The 16,644-nt window shown below is 41.4% G+C and overlaps 1 protein-coding gene across 1 annotated transcript in view; it reads left to right on the top strand.

Annotated features, from left to right (window-relative positions):
* The window catches only part of EBF2 (EBF transcription factor 2), a gene marked incomplete at both ends in the record, with an annotated part of 192,077 nt that overhangs the window by 163,596 nt on the left and 11,837 nt on the right, over positions 1–16,644 (top strand). Inside the window, 4 exons of the mRNA XM_081236248.1 lie at positions 10,068–10,156; positions 11,487–11,552; positions 11,632–11,809; positions 14,366–14,551. Of these exons, the coding sequence (XP_081092374.1) occupies positions 10,068–10,156; positions 11,487–11,552; positions 11,632–11,809; positions 14,366–14,551 (519 nt within the window). The remainder of the gene's footprint in view (positions 1–10,067; positions 10,157–11,486; positions 11,553–11,631; positions 11,810–14,365; positions 14,552–16,644) is intronic.

Here is a 16,644-nt window from a genome sequence, read left to right as displayed (position 1 = left end):
TGATTTCCCTGTTCATTATTTGGGCGAAAGCATTAATCAACAAGAAAATGGCCAAAACCAGGCAGCACTTGGGAGGAGAAATGGGAGGCCTAGATGTTTCCACAGCCCTGCCTCCCACATCATGCCCTGCACAGCCTCCTCCCCGAGGCTGGGCACAGGGCATGGGGTCCCGCTTCCACTGAGCCACACTGCACAGATGTGCACGCTGGATGGCAACTGTTAATAGCTCACCCAGTTCACATTTCTTCTTTTTTTTTCTTATAGCATTATCCTGAAAAAAAAAATCTCATTTAAGAAATGAATCTGATTTTTAGTTAAACATACCCAATTCGGATATCATAAAGGGGCCCAAGTACCAGTTGTTCCCGGTTTGCACTAGAAACAGGTTGCATGGAGAGCCCTCCTGGTAGCCTGTAGCTTTACTGAAGTTAAAACTCCCACTGCCTGTAAAATTTGGATCCATCATTCGGCTGAGTCTGAGGAAGGATGTCTCCGTTGGAGACCCCAGAATAGGGGGCTGTTGTTTCACTAGAGACATCACAGCCTCTTAATGGCCTGGAGGTCTCAGCTGTAATATTCTAAATGCACATTACAGAGAGCAGAGCATATTCCTAACTGCTCCGTGGTGGCATTTAGAGTTACCCTTGAAATTTATCTGTAATTTTTACAGTTGTCTCCTTAACCATGTTTATTACTCCCTTCTTCAAACAATCTGTCTTGCTGCTGCAGTTTTTCTTGAAACCAAAGCGTAATTAAATATTAAATTAATATTTCATTTAAAATTAAATATCAAAGGCTTCCGTCGAATCTTTCACTTGTGCACTGCTATTTCTCACCTCGTGTTCTCATTCCTGTATCCACAAAGGCAGGTACCACCTCTTTATAATGTGTTCCTATATTATCTTTGTTCTTTTTTTTTTTTTTTTTTACATTGGTGACACTGAACCTTTGCTACGTTGAAACAAATGGATGTAGGGAGAGATTTCAGTGTAGCAAAGGTTAAAGACAACTTAATTCAACAGCCCATGGCCTCAACTCCACCCATCTCCACTTCTCAAGGAAGAATTTCACTGCACCAAATAAGTAATAGTCCTAGAATCATATAATGCAAGAGCTTACAAGGGGTCTTCGAGGCCATTTAGCCCAACCTTTTGTTTTTGCAGAGACATAAACCAAAGTCCACCTGCCCTTGAAGGTGGTGTGATTGGTCAGGGTTAGGAATTGAGGCATCCCAGGAAAAGGCCAGCTTTATCTCCACCACACCATCAAATGCTATGAAACTATTTAACTTGGGAGCATTATAATGCCAATCGAACATAGCCTTGAATCTTGGACACCTGAGGAGTATGGCAGAAGGTAGATGAATAGATGAGAAAATTGGAAGGATTGGGAGAGAAAGAGAGGAACCAAAATCATAGCACAAAGAAGGCAGACCTCACAGGAATCAATACGTTAAGATCAAAGCACTTTGAAGACATAGACACTGAGGGAAGAGCAGAATGGAGACATCCTAAAGGTGGCATGAGGGCAGGAGCTAGTCGGTGTGCATGCAAATTCCTCCCCAGGCAAACAAGGCTGTTTTACTCCTTCCTGTCCTGTCAATAGAGAGTAACTGTCTTTGACCAGAGCTGTGCGGAGAGGTGTTCCTCATGCATGTTTTCTCCTCGGCCTGCACATCAAAGTCCATCTTCTGATCTGGCAGTCACATTACATAGATTTTAGTGTTCTTGAGCAGGATTCTTTTTCCATTGCTTTCTTTATTCTTGGAGAAGGTTGGAATTTACACTTAGGACTGGAGAGATCCTCTAGTTCTGTGGCCTGGACCCCTTAGTGGCCCGTGGTCTCTGTGATAGAAGTGAAGATCCTTTGCTGCAGATAAACGCACGTAGCTGCAGACCCACAACTAGGCTCGGACTTCTAGACTTTTGTCGGCCTCTTGATGGCCACCCATAGACTCTGCAATGTCCTAGGCTCCAACTGAAGACTTACTAGTGAGGAAAGCTGCAACCCAGGCCAACATCCCAGAGTGGCAGCCTGACAGAACACCCAGATCTCCCTCACCCCATCATCTTCTTGGTCTCCTCTCAAATTTCTGTGAAGGAACTCAATCGGCCCTTGACATTGCCACCTTTGCTATAAGTACTTCTGTTGGTCAATGGCAGAAATGATCACCTACCTGCAAAGTCAACAGTGTCTTTGTTGAGGGTTGACCAGAACTCTAACCAGGAGTCCCCTTTCCATGTTAGCCAGTGTTCCCTCTATTTCTGGGAAACAGAACTAGAGGCATAAGCTGGGGTAAGCATTATCTTCTCTCTGGGACTCCTCTTCAGGAAAAACGATCATATAGAATTTATCCATCTCACCAATGCTTTGGGAAAATTAATATTGAGCAACAGCCAGCTTTTTAAAAATGAGTGGTTCCCAGTAGATATTTTTAGTTAAATACTATTTACTTATAAAGGGAACCCTTCACACATTGCTTATAGTTTATATCTAGTCATTGGGTCCAAGATACGTAAGTAACCTCATATATTATCCCTGCAATCAAAATAAGAAATGACACGTAAGATCCAAGCTCTCAGGAGAAATATTATGAAATCTCAAGGTATTGATGAAAGTTTTTCCAAGGCTGATCCAAATGGGATTTAGATTCTGTGGCAGTTGAAATGTGTATTATTAAACTCCTTAAGCAAACCCGAATGACTCCCAGTGGAGGATTAAGACATTCTATGTATAGCAAAGGCGAAATTCTCATGTCTGAGTTTTCTCTATTGAATTCCCCCTTGATTAGCTTCTGTAATATTTAACTTCATGCCATGCCATAATTATTTAATAAAAGGTAAATATAAATTATATTTCAGTGGGGATATGACCTTTTACCTTAATGTTATGTTACTAAAGAAAGACATAGATAAATAGAGCCTATACATTGAAGCATATTTTTAATTTACTGTGTTTTTGCCTTGCCAGCATTTCTCTATGTCCCCGTCAGCCAAGGGGTTGGCAGGACTTCACACCATGCCCGCACTCCATGTGGTAGCAGAGGCTGTAAATTCACACTGATGATGGCAGTTAATGATCTGGTTGGCCCTTAGAGACAGTCTTGGTGCTGGTCTCGGGCACCTCATTAGCTAATTGAGGTACACTTGGCTCACACCAGGCCTGAAAAGTCAGAGAACACCCAGGGAGGGGGGAGGGGGGAAGTTGGGACTCAAGGTGAGGCCGAACAACTGGTCTGATGCGACGTGAGTTTGGAACCAGAGTAAAAGTTGTCCAATGCAATCCTGATGTTTTGAAGGCTGAACCCTTGAGGGACTGACTGATTTTTCCTCTTACAGTTTGGTGTTGAGTAAACAGTATGGACTTCATGATTCTTACTTCACAATTGCACTTAAGTGGCATGGTGTGTGTGTGTGCGTGTGTGTTCACAGGCACACCCGTGTGATTATTCCCTGTCCATATAGATATACATGATGGTGTGTGTCCCTGTCTTTCTCATCTTGGATGCACACAGAACCCATCCACAGGTTATGCCTGTGAAGTTTGGCAGGAGCCTCCAGAAAACACTCAACGTGAGAAATAGATGAGTATGTCTGTTTTGCTTATTCAGTTTAAAACGTGAATTGCTAACCCAGTGTGGTCAGGAGAGTCTGCTATTTCGGACTTAGGTGGGGAGCAAGGAGGGGAGGGCAGACAAGACGAACCAGACATCACCCTTGTGTCCTGGGGGTTTTCATCTAACAGGGATAACAGTGGGTACAACCGTGTGATAAAGTCTATGAGAGAGAAAGCATTACGTGTGCCGATCAGAGCCCAGCTTTAGCAGATTCCTTTGTGAGCAGCAGGAAGGACCCAGGAATCAGGAGGTTAGTGGCAGCTGAGGGTGGACCGCTAGAGCTCTAGCGAGAGGGAGCGAGAACCTGTTCCCCGTGCAGATGGAAGAGAAGGGCCAAGGACAGTCATGGAGACGGCGGGGACCTTGGGGAGGGTGGCTAGATTCTCTGCCTTCTGGGATATGCCCGTACTTTATGCTCAGCACAGTGTGAGTATACCCATATTTAAAATCTCCGTTTTCTCCATGTAAGAAAATCAGCATCTTAGGTAATGAAATGGTGCATATTTGAAAAAAGACGAGGCTATGATGGATTTAGACCATTTTCTCACTAAGTCTGCTCACCCCGCAGCGCTGGGACGCTGTTGGTCTTCGCTGATTGATACCAAATGGGGCTTCTCTCCCCCTCAGTGTTCTGCGCAGGGCTGCACTGTCTGATCTGCCCTTTGCTAGGAGCTGCAGAGGGAGCCTGGGGAGGGGTGGAAGGCGGTGCAGGGAGTGGGTGGGTGGGAGCAGAGGGTAGCATGGCCACGTTCAACACCCTGCCCTTGGTCAGCTCCAGTCCAGTAGCGAAGGACAGAGGGGTAGCCTTTGGCCCGGGGTGGGGGGGGCTGCTGGCATATCTAGCGGGGGCTTGGAATGACACCTCTGGCTCTACAGCAGAAAAGATGAAGCGCACAGGCCTTGAAATGATAGAATCCAGGGTACAGATCCCACCTTTACCGCCCGGAGGTGCATTTAAAATGGGCATAAAATCCATGTCTTAGGGTTGTAATGAGGGTTGAATGAGCTAATATATGTAAAAGGCATGAGCATAATGCCTGTAACATGGTAAAACCTTCATTCTAACAGAGATCGTAACCATTTTCGAGTATTATAGCCACTAAAAATCCTACGATTAAAGAAAAAGTCTTCAGAAAGTGCTGACATTATAGTGCTAAGTGGAGGAAAAAAAACACACCAGTTTACGGAATGATTCCAATTATACACACAGCTATTCTTACATGTGTTTCTGGGTAAGATGGTAATCTGAGTACAAGTGTTTAATCGGCCCCCATCCCCAGGATATATTGGAGAATATTTTCAAGAAAACATAAAAATAAGGGAAATCTGGTATTCGTGCGTGAAGCTAGGCTGGTCTCATCAATATGCCAGAAATTTTGTGCCATTGTGCTGATGTGTGCAGATGGGGTTGTGTTGGAGGATGTGTGACATTCCGCTCGTGGGAAAAGAAGAGCTGGGCCAGGAAATAATGGGGGAAACCCTGACAGAACCTCCCAGATCCTCCCCCAGAGTGAGAACAAGCGACACAGCAGAAACTAGATCTTGAGTAGAAGGAGTCCGCTCAACAATTCCATGTCCCGAGACGTTGTCATTAATATGTGGGGAAAACAGAAAGACGTTCTCTTGTTTCAGGGGCCCCGGCAGAATTCAGTCCTTATTCCTACTGAGGTAAGCTGACTGCTGGAGAACTGATCAGTGAGGAATGCAAGAAAGGAAAAGTTAGGGTACCACAGGCCCACTGGTCAGCAGAAAAAGCGGTGAAACATATAGTATCTGAATTATTGTTAATACGATGACAAAGCTTAACATAAACATGAAAATTAATGTCTTAAAGGGACAGATCATAGAAACTCTAATAATAGGAATATTAGCTAAACAGGATGAACCATCAACAAAAAGAGAATGAGGTGGGGAAATTAAGGGTAAGCAACAGTTTTTTTTTATATGTGGACGGGCTCCATAGACTCAAACAATTAGGAAAAATAAAATACTTTTATAGAAAGCCAGAGGGACTATTTTAAATTAAAATAGGATGTGCATCTTCCTAATCACTGGAGAAAAACATATACATTAAAAACCTATTAGACATACCAGGAACATGGGGAAGGATAAATTTATAGTAGCAATTATGTATAAAAGATGCTAAATAATATGTTCAAAAAGATAGATTAGGGCTTCCCTGGTGGCGCAGTGGTTGAGAGTCCGCCTGCCGATGCAGGGGACACGGGTTCGTGCCCCGGTCCGGGAAGATCCCACAGGCCATGGAGCGGCTGGGCCCGTGAGCCATGGCCGCTGAGCCTGCGCGCCCGGAGCCTGTGCTCCGCAACGGGAGAGGCCACAACAGTGAGAGGCCCGCGTACCGCAAAAAAAAAAAAAAAAAAAAAGATAGATTAAATAATACATTGAAAGCATTTCCCGGGGAACACAGACAAGACTAATACGAATTCACAAAAAACTTAATAAATTTCAAAAGGCAGGTATTCTGCAGGCCACCTTTTTGAATCCAGTGCAATTAATTAGAATAAATAATTAAGAGTTTAATACTCAATCACCTAGAAACTTTAGGATATTCTCTTTGGAACTAAAGGAAGCCAAAATTAGAAACAGGACTCTTCAGAATGTTGTAACAAAGTTGGTGCGGGGTGAGGGACTGTGTGGAGCGTCAAAACTAGGAGAGTAGAAATTTTAAACAAATACTATATTAGATTCTATGCTAAAACAGTTAAAATCTTAATGAAATGCATGATTTCTTGATGGCTCATGGCTTTTCAGTGTGAGTAGCATGAGGTTGGGGTATCTTGAATGGCAGGAATCTATGGGTCATCCAGGTGGACATTTCCAGCCAATACTTGGATAAATAAGGCTGAATCTTGGGCAGGCTATCTGAACTGGAAATAAAGAGTTGTCATAGCATGTAGCCTGACATGGGAATCCTGGGGGCACTAATGAGGTTGCTGAGGAAGAATGTATAGGCAAGCAGAAGACTGCCTTGGCAACAAGAAGCATCAGACAGAGGAAGAGCAGTCCTCAACGTAGGTTGAGGTTGCCTGAGTGGAGCGGCGGGGGTGAAACAGGCCAGTGTGCATTCAGGAAAGCCAATGAGTGGAAGTATTTCCAGCAGGAGAGTTTTTCCAGGGTCAGATGCTAACTTGAGTTTAAGATAAGAATGGAAAATTTCCTCTTGGTTTGGCTAAGATGTTATTGGTGACTTTGACAAGAGCAATTTCACAGGGGTTCTTTCAAACTTTGAGTCAAGAGATAATATCCATGCAATATAAGTTTTATAGTGCATAGGATACAATATAGAAAGCTTCTCAATTTATTTTTTCAAAGCTGGTATACAATAAAAATTCAGAAGCCGACAACACCATGCACGCTGTCCCAGTTATTAACATGGGCACACAAATGCCCGGCAACAATAATAGTAACAGACGCTTGCTGAGGGCTTAAAATGTGCCAGGCACTATTCTCAGTAATGTAATTGATTTCATCCTCCCACCAGCAATCATAAGAAAACATTAACAAATTGTATTCAGAAGTATACTAAGCAAATTATATACCACATCCATGAGTCAAGGATTAATTGTGAAATATTGAGAAATCTACTCTAAAATACAATTTAAATTGGTCCAGGGAGAAAATTCATATGACTGTAATTTCCTAAAATTCTAAGAAGTCCTGATAAAAGCCCTTATCAAAACATGATAACTAATATCTATCTCAAATAGCCAACATCACATTTGGTGCTGAAGTGTTAGTGTCCTTCCCACTTTAAAGGAAAAAAAGCAAGAATATCCACTGTCATCCTCTTTTCAGACACTTTTTGGGAAGTTTTAGCCAATACAAGAATGGGATTCAGAGAACTAAACGGAATTAATATACTTATCAAAAGGAGACAAAATGATCATCACATATAGATGCTCTGAATGTACAAGCCTAAGAATGAACAGAAAAAATAAGTACATCTGTCAGGGGTTTGGTTACAAAATAAGAGACAACTACTATTGGTTAAGATCTTTTACCTGCAAAGAACTGTGCTGGGGGCATGCTATACAATGTTTCATTTAATTTTGACAGCAAACCCATGAGATGGATTTTAAACAGAAGCTCACAGAAGTTAATGGCGGAGCTGGAATTTAAACCCAAGATCTACTTGACTCTAAAGCTGATTCTCTTAATGACTATAGTATATACTACCACACACTACCCTCACACACACTGCCTGTGCAGACACATATCAACCAAAGTGTTTCTAGGTGCTAGTAAAACTCTTAGAAAATATGATGAGGGAGTAATCATATTCACAATCAAATCAACAAAAAGTGAAATACATAGCAAAAAATGAAAACCAAAAATCTTATTACCTGTACGATGAACAGTACACATTTTACTGGTGGACCTAAAGAATTCGTTTATGTATATGCATGTATATGCAACACCCCCCCACCCCGTGTGTGTGTGTGTGTGTGTGTGTGTGTGTGAGTGAGAGAGAGAGAGAGAGAGAGAGAGAGAGAGAGAGAGAGAGAGAGAGAGAGAGAGAGAGAATTGCCAGATCTTGGAGTTGGGATGGTCTTTCTACCTGTAATACCTAAGGACAAATTTGGACATAATGTTGTAACATGGTGACAGAGTGTTAAAAGTATTAATATGTAAAGTATTTTTACAAGTAAAAAAAAAGGCCTAATTCTCAATAGAAAAGAGTGCAGAAAGTATTATAAGCTGTTCATAAAAGAAAAAATTAAAATGATCAGCAAGTGTAAGAAAAAAACGTCAGCCTCTCTGATGAATAAAGAAATGTAAGTTAAAAGGACCACATGCCTTGCTGGAGAGAGTATAAATTTATATGTTCTTCTGGGGAGTGGCCTGACAGTATGTATGAAAGGCCTTAAATATAAATCATAATTTTTGCTCTGGTCATTCTTAGAATTTTCCAGTTGAAAGAATTAAAGTTATGCACAAAGGATAATTTTTGCTCTGATTTTTATAATAATGAGAAATTAGGACCACGTTAAATGCCAAACATTAGGAAGCCATTTAAATAAATTACAGACCATGTCATGGAAAAATATGCAGGAATTTTAAATAATGTTATAAAAGAATATTTAATAACCTGGGGGAAAATTTGATATATTTTTAAATGGATAAAAAGTAGGTTATGTAATGGTATGAATAGTATGCTCTGAATAATTTTAAGTATGTGTGTGTGTTTAAATCTTGGAGGGTGGGCTTCCCTGGTGGCGCAGTGGTTGAGAGTCCGCCTGCCGATGCAGGGGACACGGGTTCGTGCCCCGGGCCGGGAAGATCCCACATGCCGCGGAGCAGCTGGCCCCGTGAGCCATGGCCGCTGAGCCTGCAAGTCCGGAGCCTGTGCTCCGCAACGGGAAAGGCCACAACAGTGAGAGGCCCGTGTACCGCAAAAAAAAAAAAAAAAAAATCTTGGAGGGTATAAGCAAAAATGTCAACCCACATCATCTCTAAAATTGTGAGATTATGGATGATTTTATTTTTGCTTCTATATTTAAAAAGTTCAATAATTTCTTTAAATAAAAGGTGTTGCTTTGAGAGTTCAAATAAAAGAAACAAATATTTATAAAACATATATGCAAAAAGTAAGATTAAAAAGGAAGTACACCCTCCTGTGTTTACTGCTGCCTAATGGGAGTGCAGGTGATGATTATTTTACCCTTTATATCTTTTTTCTTTACTTTGATCGTGCATTAATTTTAAAACCATAAAATATAAGCAACAAATTTTTTAAAAGTAAAGGAGGAAAGACAGACAAAGGATAAAGGAATCAACCCCCCGAACTCTTTAGCACAGTAGAAATGCCAAAATAGATCATTCATTCATTCCCTTACTCATTCAGTTTACAATTGCTGACACTAAGTGCCTGTTATGTGCCAGGCTCTGTCTCCAACAATGAGAACACAGTGGCAAAACAAAGTAAGCGTGAATTCTGCTCCTGTGGAACTTGGCAGTATCTGGTGAAGCCTGACATGAAGTGAACGTATGTGTAACAAAACATAATTGAAAATTCTGCAAGTCTATTATGCATAGAGGGTTTTATGAGGATAAACTCACAGAAGGTTTATATATGTATGAACGTAAATATTTAAGAGCATAATTAAGAAAAAGTGATGTTTAGGAGAAGAACTACTAGATGATGAAGGCATACTGGGGAAGAAGGCAAAGAGGGAAGATGGGAAAAGCATGTAAAGGTACTTTATCGTCTTCCTAAGAAGCTGGGATGGGATATGGTTGACTGTGTAATGTTTCTGATTATTTGAGAGTGAGCAGAGAATGATAAGTGTGTGTACTTAAGGCAGAAATGATAAAATAATTATAATAATCCTGAACGTTGGAGACCTTTCTATTACCCATGGCAGACTTAATTAGAAGCTTTGCTTTATGGCCAGTTTATATACTCAAAAAGAAGACTTTTGTTTTTCAGCATTAAATGAACCCACCATAGACTATGGCTTTCAGAGACTGCAGAAAGTCATCCCAAGGCATCCTGGAGATCCTGAGAGATTAGCTAAGGTAAGATGCTTTGGAAAATGACATGTGAAAACCTTCTTGGAGAATTTCAGCAAACTTAGATAAATCTAGCGACTTAAGTCTCTTTAAAATTAAGTTAGGCATTGAAATTTGGCTAAGCTGGAGATACAAGATGCACATAAAATATCTACTAACTGTGAAATATGTTATGATCAATCTCTGAGGAAATATGAAATCTGAAAATTTGGGCCTATAAAACAAACACACTACAATTATTCAGCTTATAAAACATTGCCAACTTTATGAAAATAACTGTATAATTGCTTAAAAGTATAAGTTCCCATTCCTTTGTATTTAAACGTAATTTTGTTTACCCGTAATTACAGGGACATAGTAATCCACAATCAAGTATTCACTGAAGCCCTAGTACGTGCACAGATATTTAAGGAAGTGAAAACACATCCATATATAATTTCTATGAAATGTATCCGTTTCAAATGAACTTGCTCACAAAAATTATATAGTGAATCTGGCCCATTATTTTAACTTTCTTTATTTAAAAATACATCAATTTATTAGGTATTAATGAGAAATTATGAAATTTTAACATTTTTATTTACATTTTAAGCATATACATTATAAAATGCCATGTTCTCTTTTCTGTAGTGTGAGTGAAATTCAAGTACCGCAGTTGCTTCTGCATCACACCTTTATTTTCCTCTTGGAAAAAATCCCCAGCCCCACCATTAAATTAGATGATATCTGGAAAGTAGGTTAATAGCAATTTAAAAGGCCATTAAAGACAGAAGGTGGAAAAGACAAAATGAGAGGAAAGGGATTACTGGTTACTAATTCTCTCTGGTTAAAGTGAACAGGGGGACATATTACTGAAAGAATTCATCTTTATTAGAGTAAAATTTTGCAGAAGACATTGCCAAGATAATTTCAGTACTCTGGACAACTCCTTGGCAAGCAGCTAAACTCAGGTCAATCAATCATTTTGAGACTGTTTGGTTAATTAGAATACCAGATTTTTTTAATGGAATGGTCTGTAAGTAGTTTTTAATGGAACCCCCATGACGTTATTAATTTTAGCCAACTTTACCCTTAATGTGGTTGTGTTTTGTTGAGGTAGCCAAGCTATTTATGGAGCCCTTTTATTGAGAAGTATTTCACGTAGATACGCATTTATAGGGGGGCTCATGCGTGTGATTCTATTCTACCTGTCAAACCAAATATAGGACCTCTTGGCGAGTTACTTACACGTTAGGGGGGTGCCTGGACTTTCAATTTTTATGTGTAATTTTCCTTTGTGTTGGCCATTTTGGGTTTTACCTTTGCTTATGTCCCACGCTTTCTTTTCTTTTTCTAGGAAATGCTGTTGAAAAGAGCTGCAGATCTGGTGGAGGCGCTCTACGGGACGCCACACAATAACCAGGTGAGGTGGTCGCATTGTGCACTCTCTTGGGTCTCTTATTGCTCGATAAAAACACTCACCTCAACCTGCCACTTTGTAGGACATCATTTTGAAGCGTGCCGCAGACATCGCTGAAGCCCTGTACAGTGTCCCCAGGAATCCCAGCCAGATCCCAGCTCTCTCCAGCTCTCCGGCTCACAGTGGCATGATGGGCATCAATTCCTACGGCAGCCAGCTTGGGGTCAGCATCTCAGAGTCAACACAGGGAAACAATCAAGGTACTACCTTTCTCAGAGTCAAAAGGCAAACGTCTTATACATTTAAAAGGCTGGTTCTGCTGGAGTGGAAGGAGTTAAAGCTTGATTCCTATGCCATCAAAAGAGTGTGTCCCAGGGCTTCCGTGGTGGCGCAGTGGTTGAGGGTCCGCCTGCCGATGCAGGGGACGCGGGTTCGTGCCCCGGTCCGGGAGGATCCCACGTGCCGCGGAGCGGCTGGGCCCGTGAGCCGTGGCCGCTGAGCCTGCGCGTCCGGAGCCTGTGCTCCGTAATGGGAGAGGCCACAACAGTGAGAGGAACGCGTACCGCAAAAAAAAAAAAAAAAAAAAAAAAAAAGAGTGTGTCCCAGATAAGCAATGCAATCATTGGATTATCTATCTCAACATTAGGTGTATTGTTAGACTTTAAGCTCTTTAGGTACCTGGCAGAATCCTTTAACTGGAAACATTTAAGAATAAGATTAAGTATTGTGAATTTAGAAGAGTTTAGGATTACTAAAACTAGATTTACAGGTATTATTTGAATAAAATCTACACTTCTGCTATTGTGATCATCAAACTGAATAATGGAAAGAAGCTGAGTTATTGCTATTATTGTTAATTGCACCCAAATTCCTAGTGCCAAGGGTGAATGGCTTAGATTTGTTTGGTAACTTCTATTTGTGTATTATCTCATATATATATATATATATATATGCAAATGTATACAAATATATAAATATAGCAACACAGTTAACAGTGCTTTTACATGTAAAGCATATTGAGTAAAGGTTTTTGTCATCGAGGTTGATTTTATTAAGGCGCTAAATTTATCATAAATCATTTTTTAAAAGGAGTAAATGTTTCTGCTGATGTACCTAACCTTGGGATAGTTTTATTTCTAATTCTATCATCCATTGCAAGGGAATTCCTCAGTCTCATGCTCAGGGTGAGTTCTTACAGAAATATGGGTGGGACATATTATTACCTTTTTTTTCCCCCTAAATTTGGGTCATTTCTTAAATAGCTTTAGAGACAGTTATCCTATGTGGGTTATTTCAGGATAGATTAGGTGAGGTCTCTGTGCTGGGGTTTCAGAAGTATGGGGAGGACTCATCCCACTCTGGATTGGATCTCCATGCATTCAATTGCTGATGCTTCCAAGTCTTTGGTCAAAGAACAGCCCATTGATTTATTTTTTTAACTTATTTTTTTAATTGAAGTGTAGTTGATTTACAATGTTGCATTCATTTCTGCTGTACAGAAAAATGACTCAGTTATACACATGTGTACATTCTTTCTTTTTCATATTCTTTTCCATTATGGTTTATCCCAGGAGATTGGATATAGTTCCATGTGCTCTACAGTAGGACCTTGTTGTTTATCCATCCTATATAAAATAGTTTACATCTGCTAGCCCCAAACTCCCAATCCATCCCTTCCCCTACTTCCCCTCCACCTTGGTAACCACAAGTCTGTTCTCTATGTCTGTGAGTCTCTTTCTGTTTCCCAGATTGGTTCATTTGTGCCATATTTTAGATTCCACATATAAGTGATATCATATGGTATTTGTCTTTGTCTTTCCAACTTACTTCACTTAGTATGATAAGCTCTGGTGTTATCCATGTTGCTGCAAATGGCATTATTTCGAAAGAACAGCCCATTTAGATGAACTTATCAATGCATTTTATTTATTTATTTGTTTGTTTGTTTGTTTTTGTGAGGGGCACACGGGCCTCTCACTGTTGTGGCCTCTCCCGTTGCGGAGCACAGGCTCCGGACATGCAGGCTCAGCGGCCATGGCCCACGGGCCCAGCTGCTCCACGGCACGTGGGATCTTCCCGGACCGGGGTATGAACCCGTGTCCCCTGCATTGGCAGGCGGACTCTCAGCCACCGCGCCACCAGGGAAGCCCGTCAATGCATTTTAAATGAAAATGTTCCCCCCCCACACACAGCAGGGCATGGTAACAACTTCAGACTTCCATAGCTGTGATCTTCAGAGTGCTAACGCCTCTTGAAATGTTATTAGGATGCCTTTTCCCCGTCAGACCCAGAAAAGACGCTATGTTATGTTAAATTTGGGAAACACTAGGTTAGCAAAGTTAAACCGGTTTATTTATTCTCCAGGACCTTCATATACGAATCTTCAGTATGCTACGGTACGCACCATCTGCCAAGCTTTATTTGACCACAGAACGCTTTTCTCAGTGACACCCATCAGTATCTCAGAGGGCTCTAGCGTTACATGAAGTAGGATTTGGGAGGTGTCACTGCACACTGCTGTTAGTCATTCACTCCTTGGTGTGAGGTGGAGACGTTGACTGCCAGTGGGAAAGACGAGGAAGCGGGGAATTGCAGGGATATGGTTTTGTGCGAGATGGGGAAGAGACAGGAAGGCATAAAAAGTGTGAAGACAAACTGCAGGCTTTTCCACTACAGCCCACAGTCAACTTGGAATTCTATAGACTGGGGGCCACGTGGACCTATGCTGCCATATTTGGTCTGTGCTGTGTGTGTCTGTGTCTGTGTGTGTCTGTGTGTGTACAGGTTCATTTATCTGGGCTTTCTCTGTTGTCCAGGATACATCCGCAACACAAGCAGCATCTCTCCGCGGGGCTACTCTTCCAGCTCTACGCCTCAGCAGTCTAACTACAGCACCTCCAGTAACAGTATGAACGGCTACAGCAACGTCCCCATGGCCAACCTGGGTGTCCCAGGATCTCCAGGATTTCTAAACGGCTCCCCCACAGGCTCCCCTTATGGAAGTAAGTGCCCTGTCCATCCCTCCAGCTCTCCCTGTCTCTCTGTCCCTGGGTTTTACTCTTCAGCCTTTTGAGGTAGAGTGGCATTCCAACATCTCACTGACACACGGAGGAGTGGTCCTTTCCTGCCTTTTGTACTTTTCCTTTAGTGGACTTGGGCTCATCTGGTTACTCAGAGCCTTTCAAGGGAGAGAAAAGGAGTGAAACGATTCCCTTTTTACAGGGAAACAACAGATGTGGCTTGTGTAGATGAGAGCAAGGAATTAAGATTCCAATTCAGTTAACATTCTGTGTACTCTTCATTAGGCACTTTCAGATGTAGTGTTTTATTTACTCTTCACAAGAATTCTCTGAGGTCAGTATAGGCAAGGAAGCTTAGGTACCCAGCAGTTAACTGACTTGTGCAAGATCACACAGCTAGAATGGAGCAGGACAAGAATCTGGACACAGAGTTGATGACTTCAGGTTATTCTGTGTAACACACCATCTCCCTTTTCACTTTGTTACATGGCTCTCCCCTCCCTTATGTACCTCCAGAGAGACGGAACTTGACTGCCGGTGACAGTGTAATATATGGGGACAGAAGCTCTTAGTCCTAATCTGTGGGCTAGCAGCAAGCTAGACGTTCTAGAAAGTTATGAAAACTCGTTCGGGTGGCTTTGGGGGCTAAGCTGGGACCTTGCACAATGAACCCAGGAGCCTCACAGAAGATGAGGTTACTTAGGGAATATTTCAGGCTGGGGGAGAAGCCACCGTGGAGAGCCTGAGTGATTGAGTGGAGTGTCCTTGAAATGCTGTACCTTGTTGCAAGGCTCTGCTGCCCAGAGCGGTTCCCTCGTGCCAGGAACAAGGGTGAGTCAGGGCCATTTCTGCCGCAGCTCGGGAAGTGGTGCCAAGGGTCTGGAGGCCACCGCTCTCAGCCTTTGGGCCTGTGGTTCCCTGGGGACACACATCCAGGAGTTACTTCTGGGTTATCTGTTCAATTCATTACACTCAACACTCTACTAAGTGCGGTGAAGATACAGTAGCCAAGCAGCAGAGGTTGGTTCTCCCAGGACAACTAAAATCTCATTGCTGCAAAGACATGAGTTCTTCATGGTGTCCTGTCAGATGGCCAATTAGATCAATGAGATCAGAGGGACCGAGGAAAACAAACTGTTGCTTGCTTCATTTATTTATTTATTTACTTACTCACTTGTTTTTACCTTCTCTTGTTCCAAAAATGTTCTGGGGGAATATTAATAGTCAGATGGGCAGTATGAAAGTGTAAAATAGAAACTATAAGAAACAGATAAAAGAAAAAAATATGTATCAGAAAATTAGATGAATCCAAGGGTTAGTATGGATGCCGTTTGGTCTACTGAAGGGAGTCATTACTTTGGTTCGGAGGCTTACAAGATGGTAAAGCAAAGAGACAAGCGCTATTTGTTATAAAATTTTATGTCCACACATTATTAGTAGTAGCAGTAGTTGTAGTAGTAGTAGCAGCCGCTCAAGAGAAACCTGATTTTTCTGTGGCTGAGACCTTGGAGAGATTTCTCCCATGCATCCTTGTGGAGAGGGTACCCTACGTGCAGAAGGGACCACATCTTCAATAGCCCCTGCAAGTGACACAAGGGCAAAAGAGCCATTGCATAAATAATGTCACATGATAACGGTCACAACAGTAAGAGTAATTTACAGTCACGTTCCACCTTACAGCTTAAAAAGCATGTTCACACATACAGTCCAATCAGATCCTCACAAGCATATAATATGGATATAATCATCATAATAACTTATTATGTATATAATTTACATGTTTATATATTTATTAATATAATTTATTATACTAGTATCCTCATCATTTTCCCTTCTAAGATATGAAGGGTTATTAAATGACTTACTCAAGGGTTCATTGCCAATAAACAGTAAAAACGTGGCTAGATCATATGTCATCAGATTCAGGATATCATGTTTTTAAATTATTCAATAATATTAAAAATATTTCATGTCTTTATAACACATTATTAGGCTGAGCCGTATGAAACCACCTCTTTTTTATTTCCAAAATGTGTAATTTCATATGTTCAATCATATAAACATGGTTGAACCAT

The sequence above is a fragment of the Mesoplodon bidens genome, assembly GCF_964165515.1.
Source record: "Mesoplodon bidens genome assembly, chromosome: 6".
NCBI classification, from domain to species: domain Eukaryota; kingdom Metazoa; phylum Chordata; class Mammalia; order Artiodactyla; family Ziphiidae; genus Mesoplodon; species Mesoplodon bidens.
This window is presented reverse-complemented; position numbering and strand designations above follow the sequence as displayed.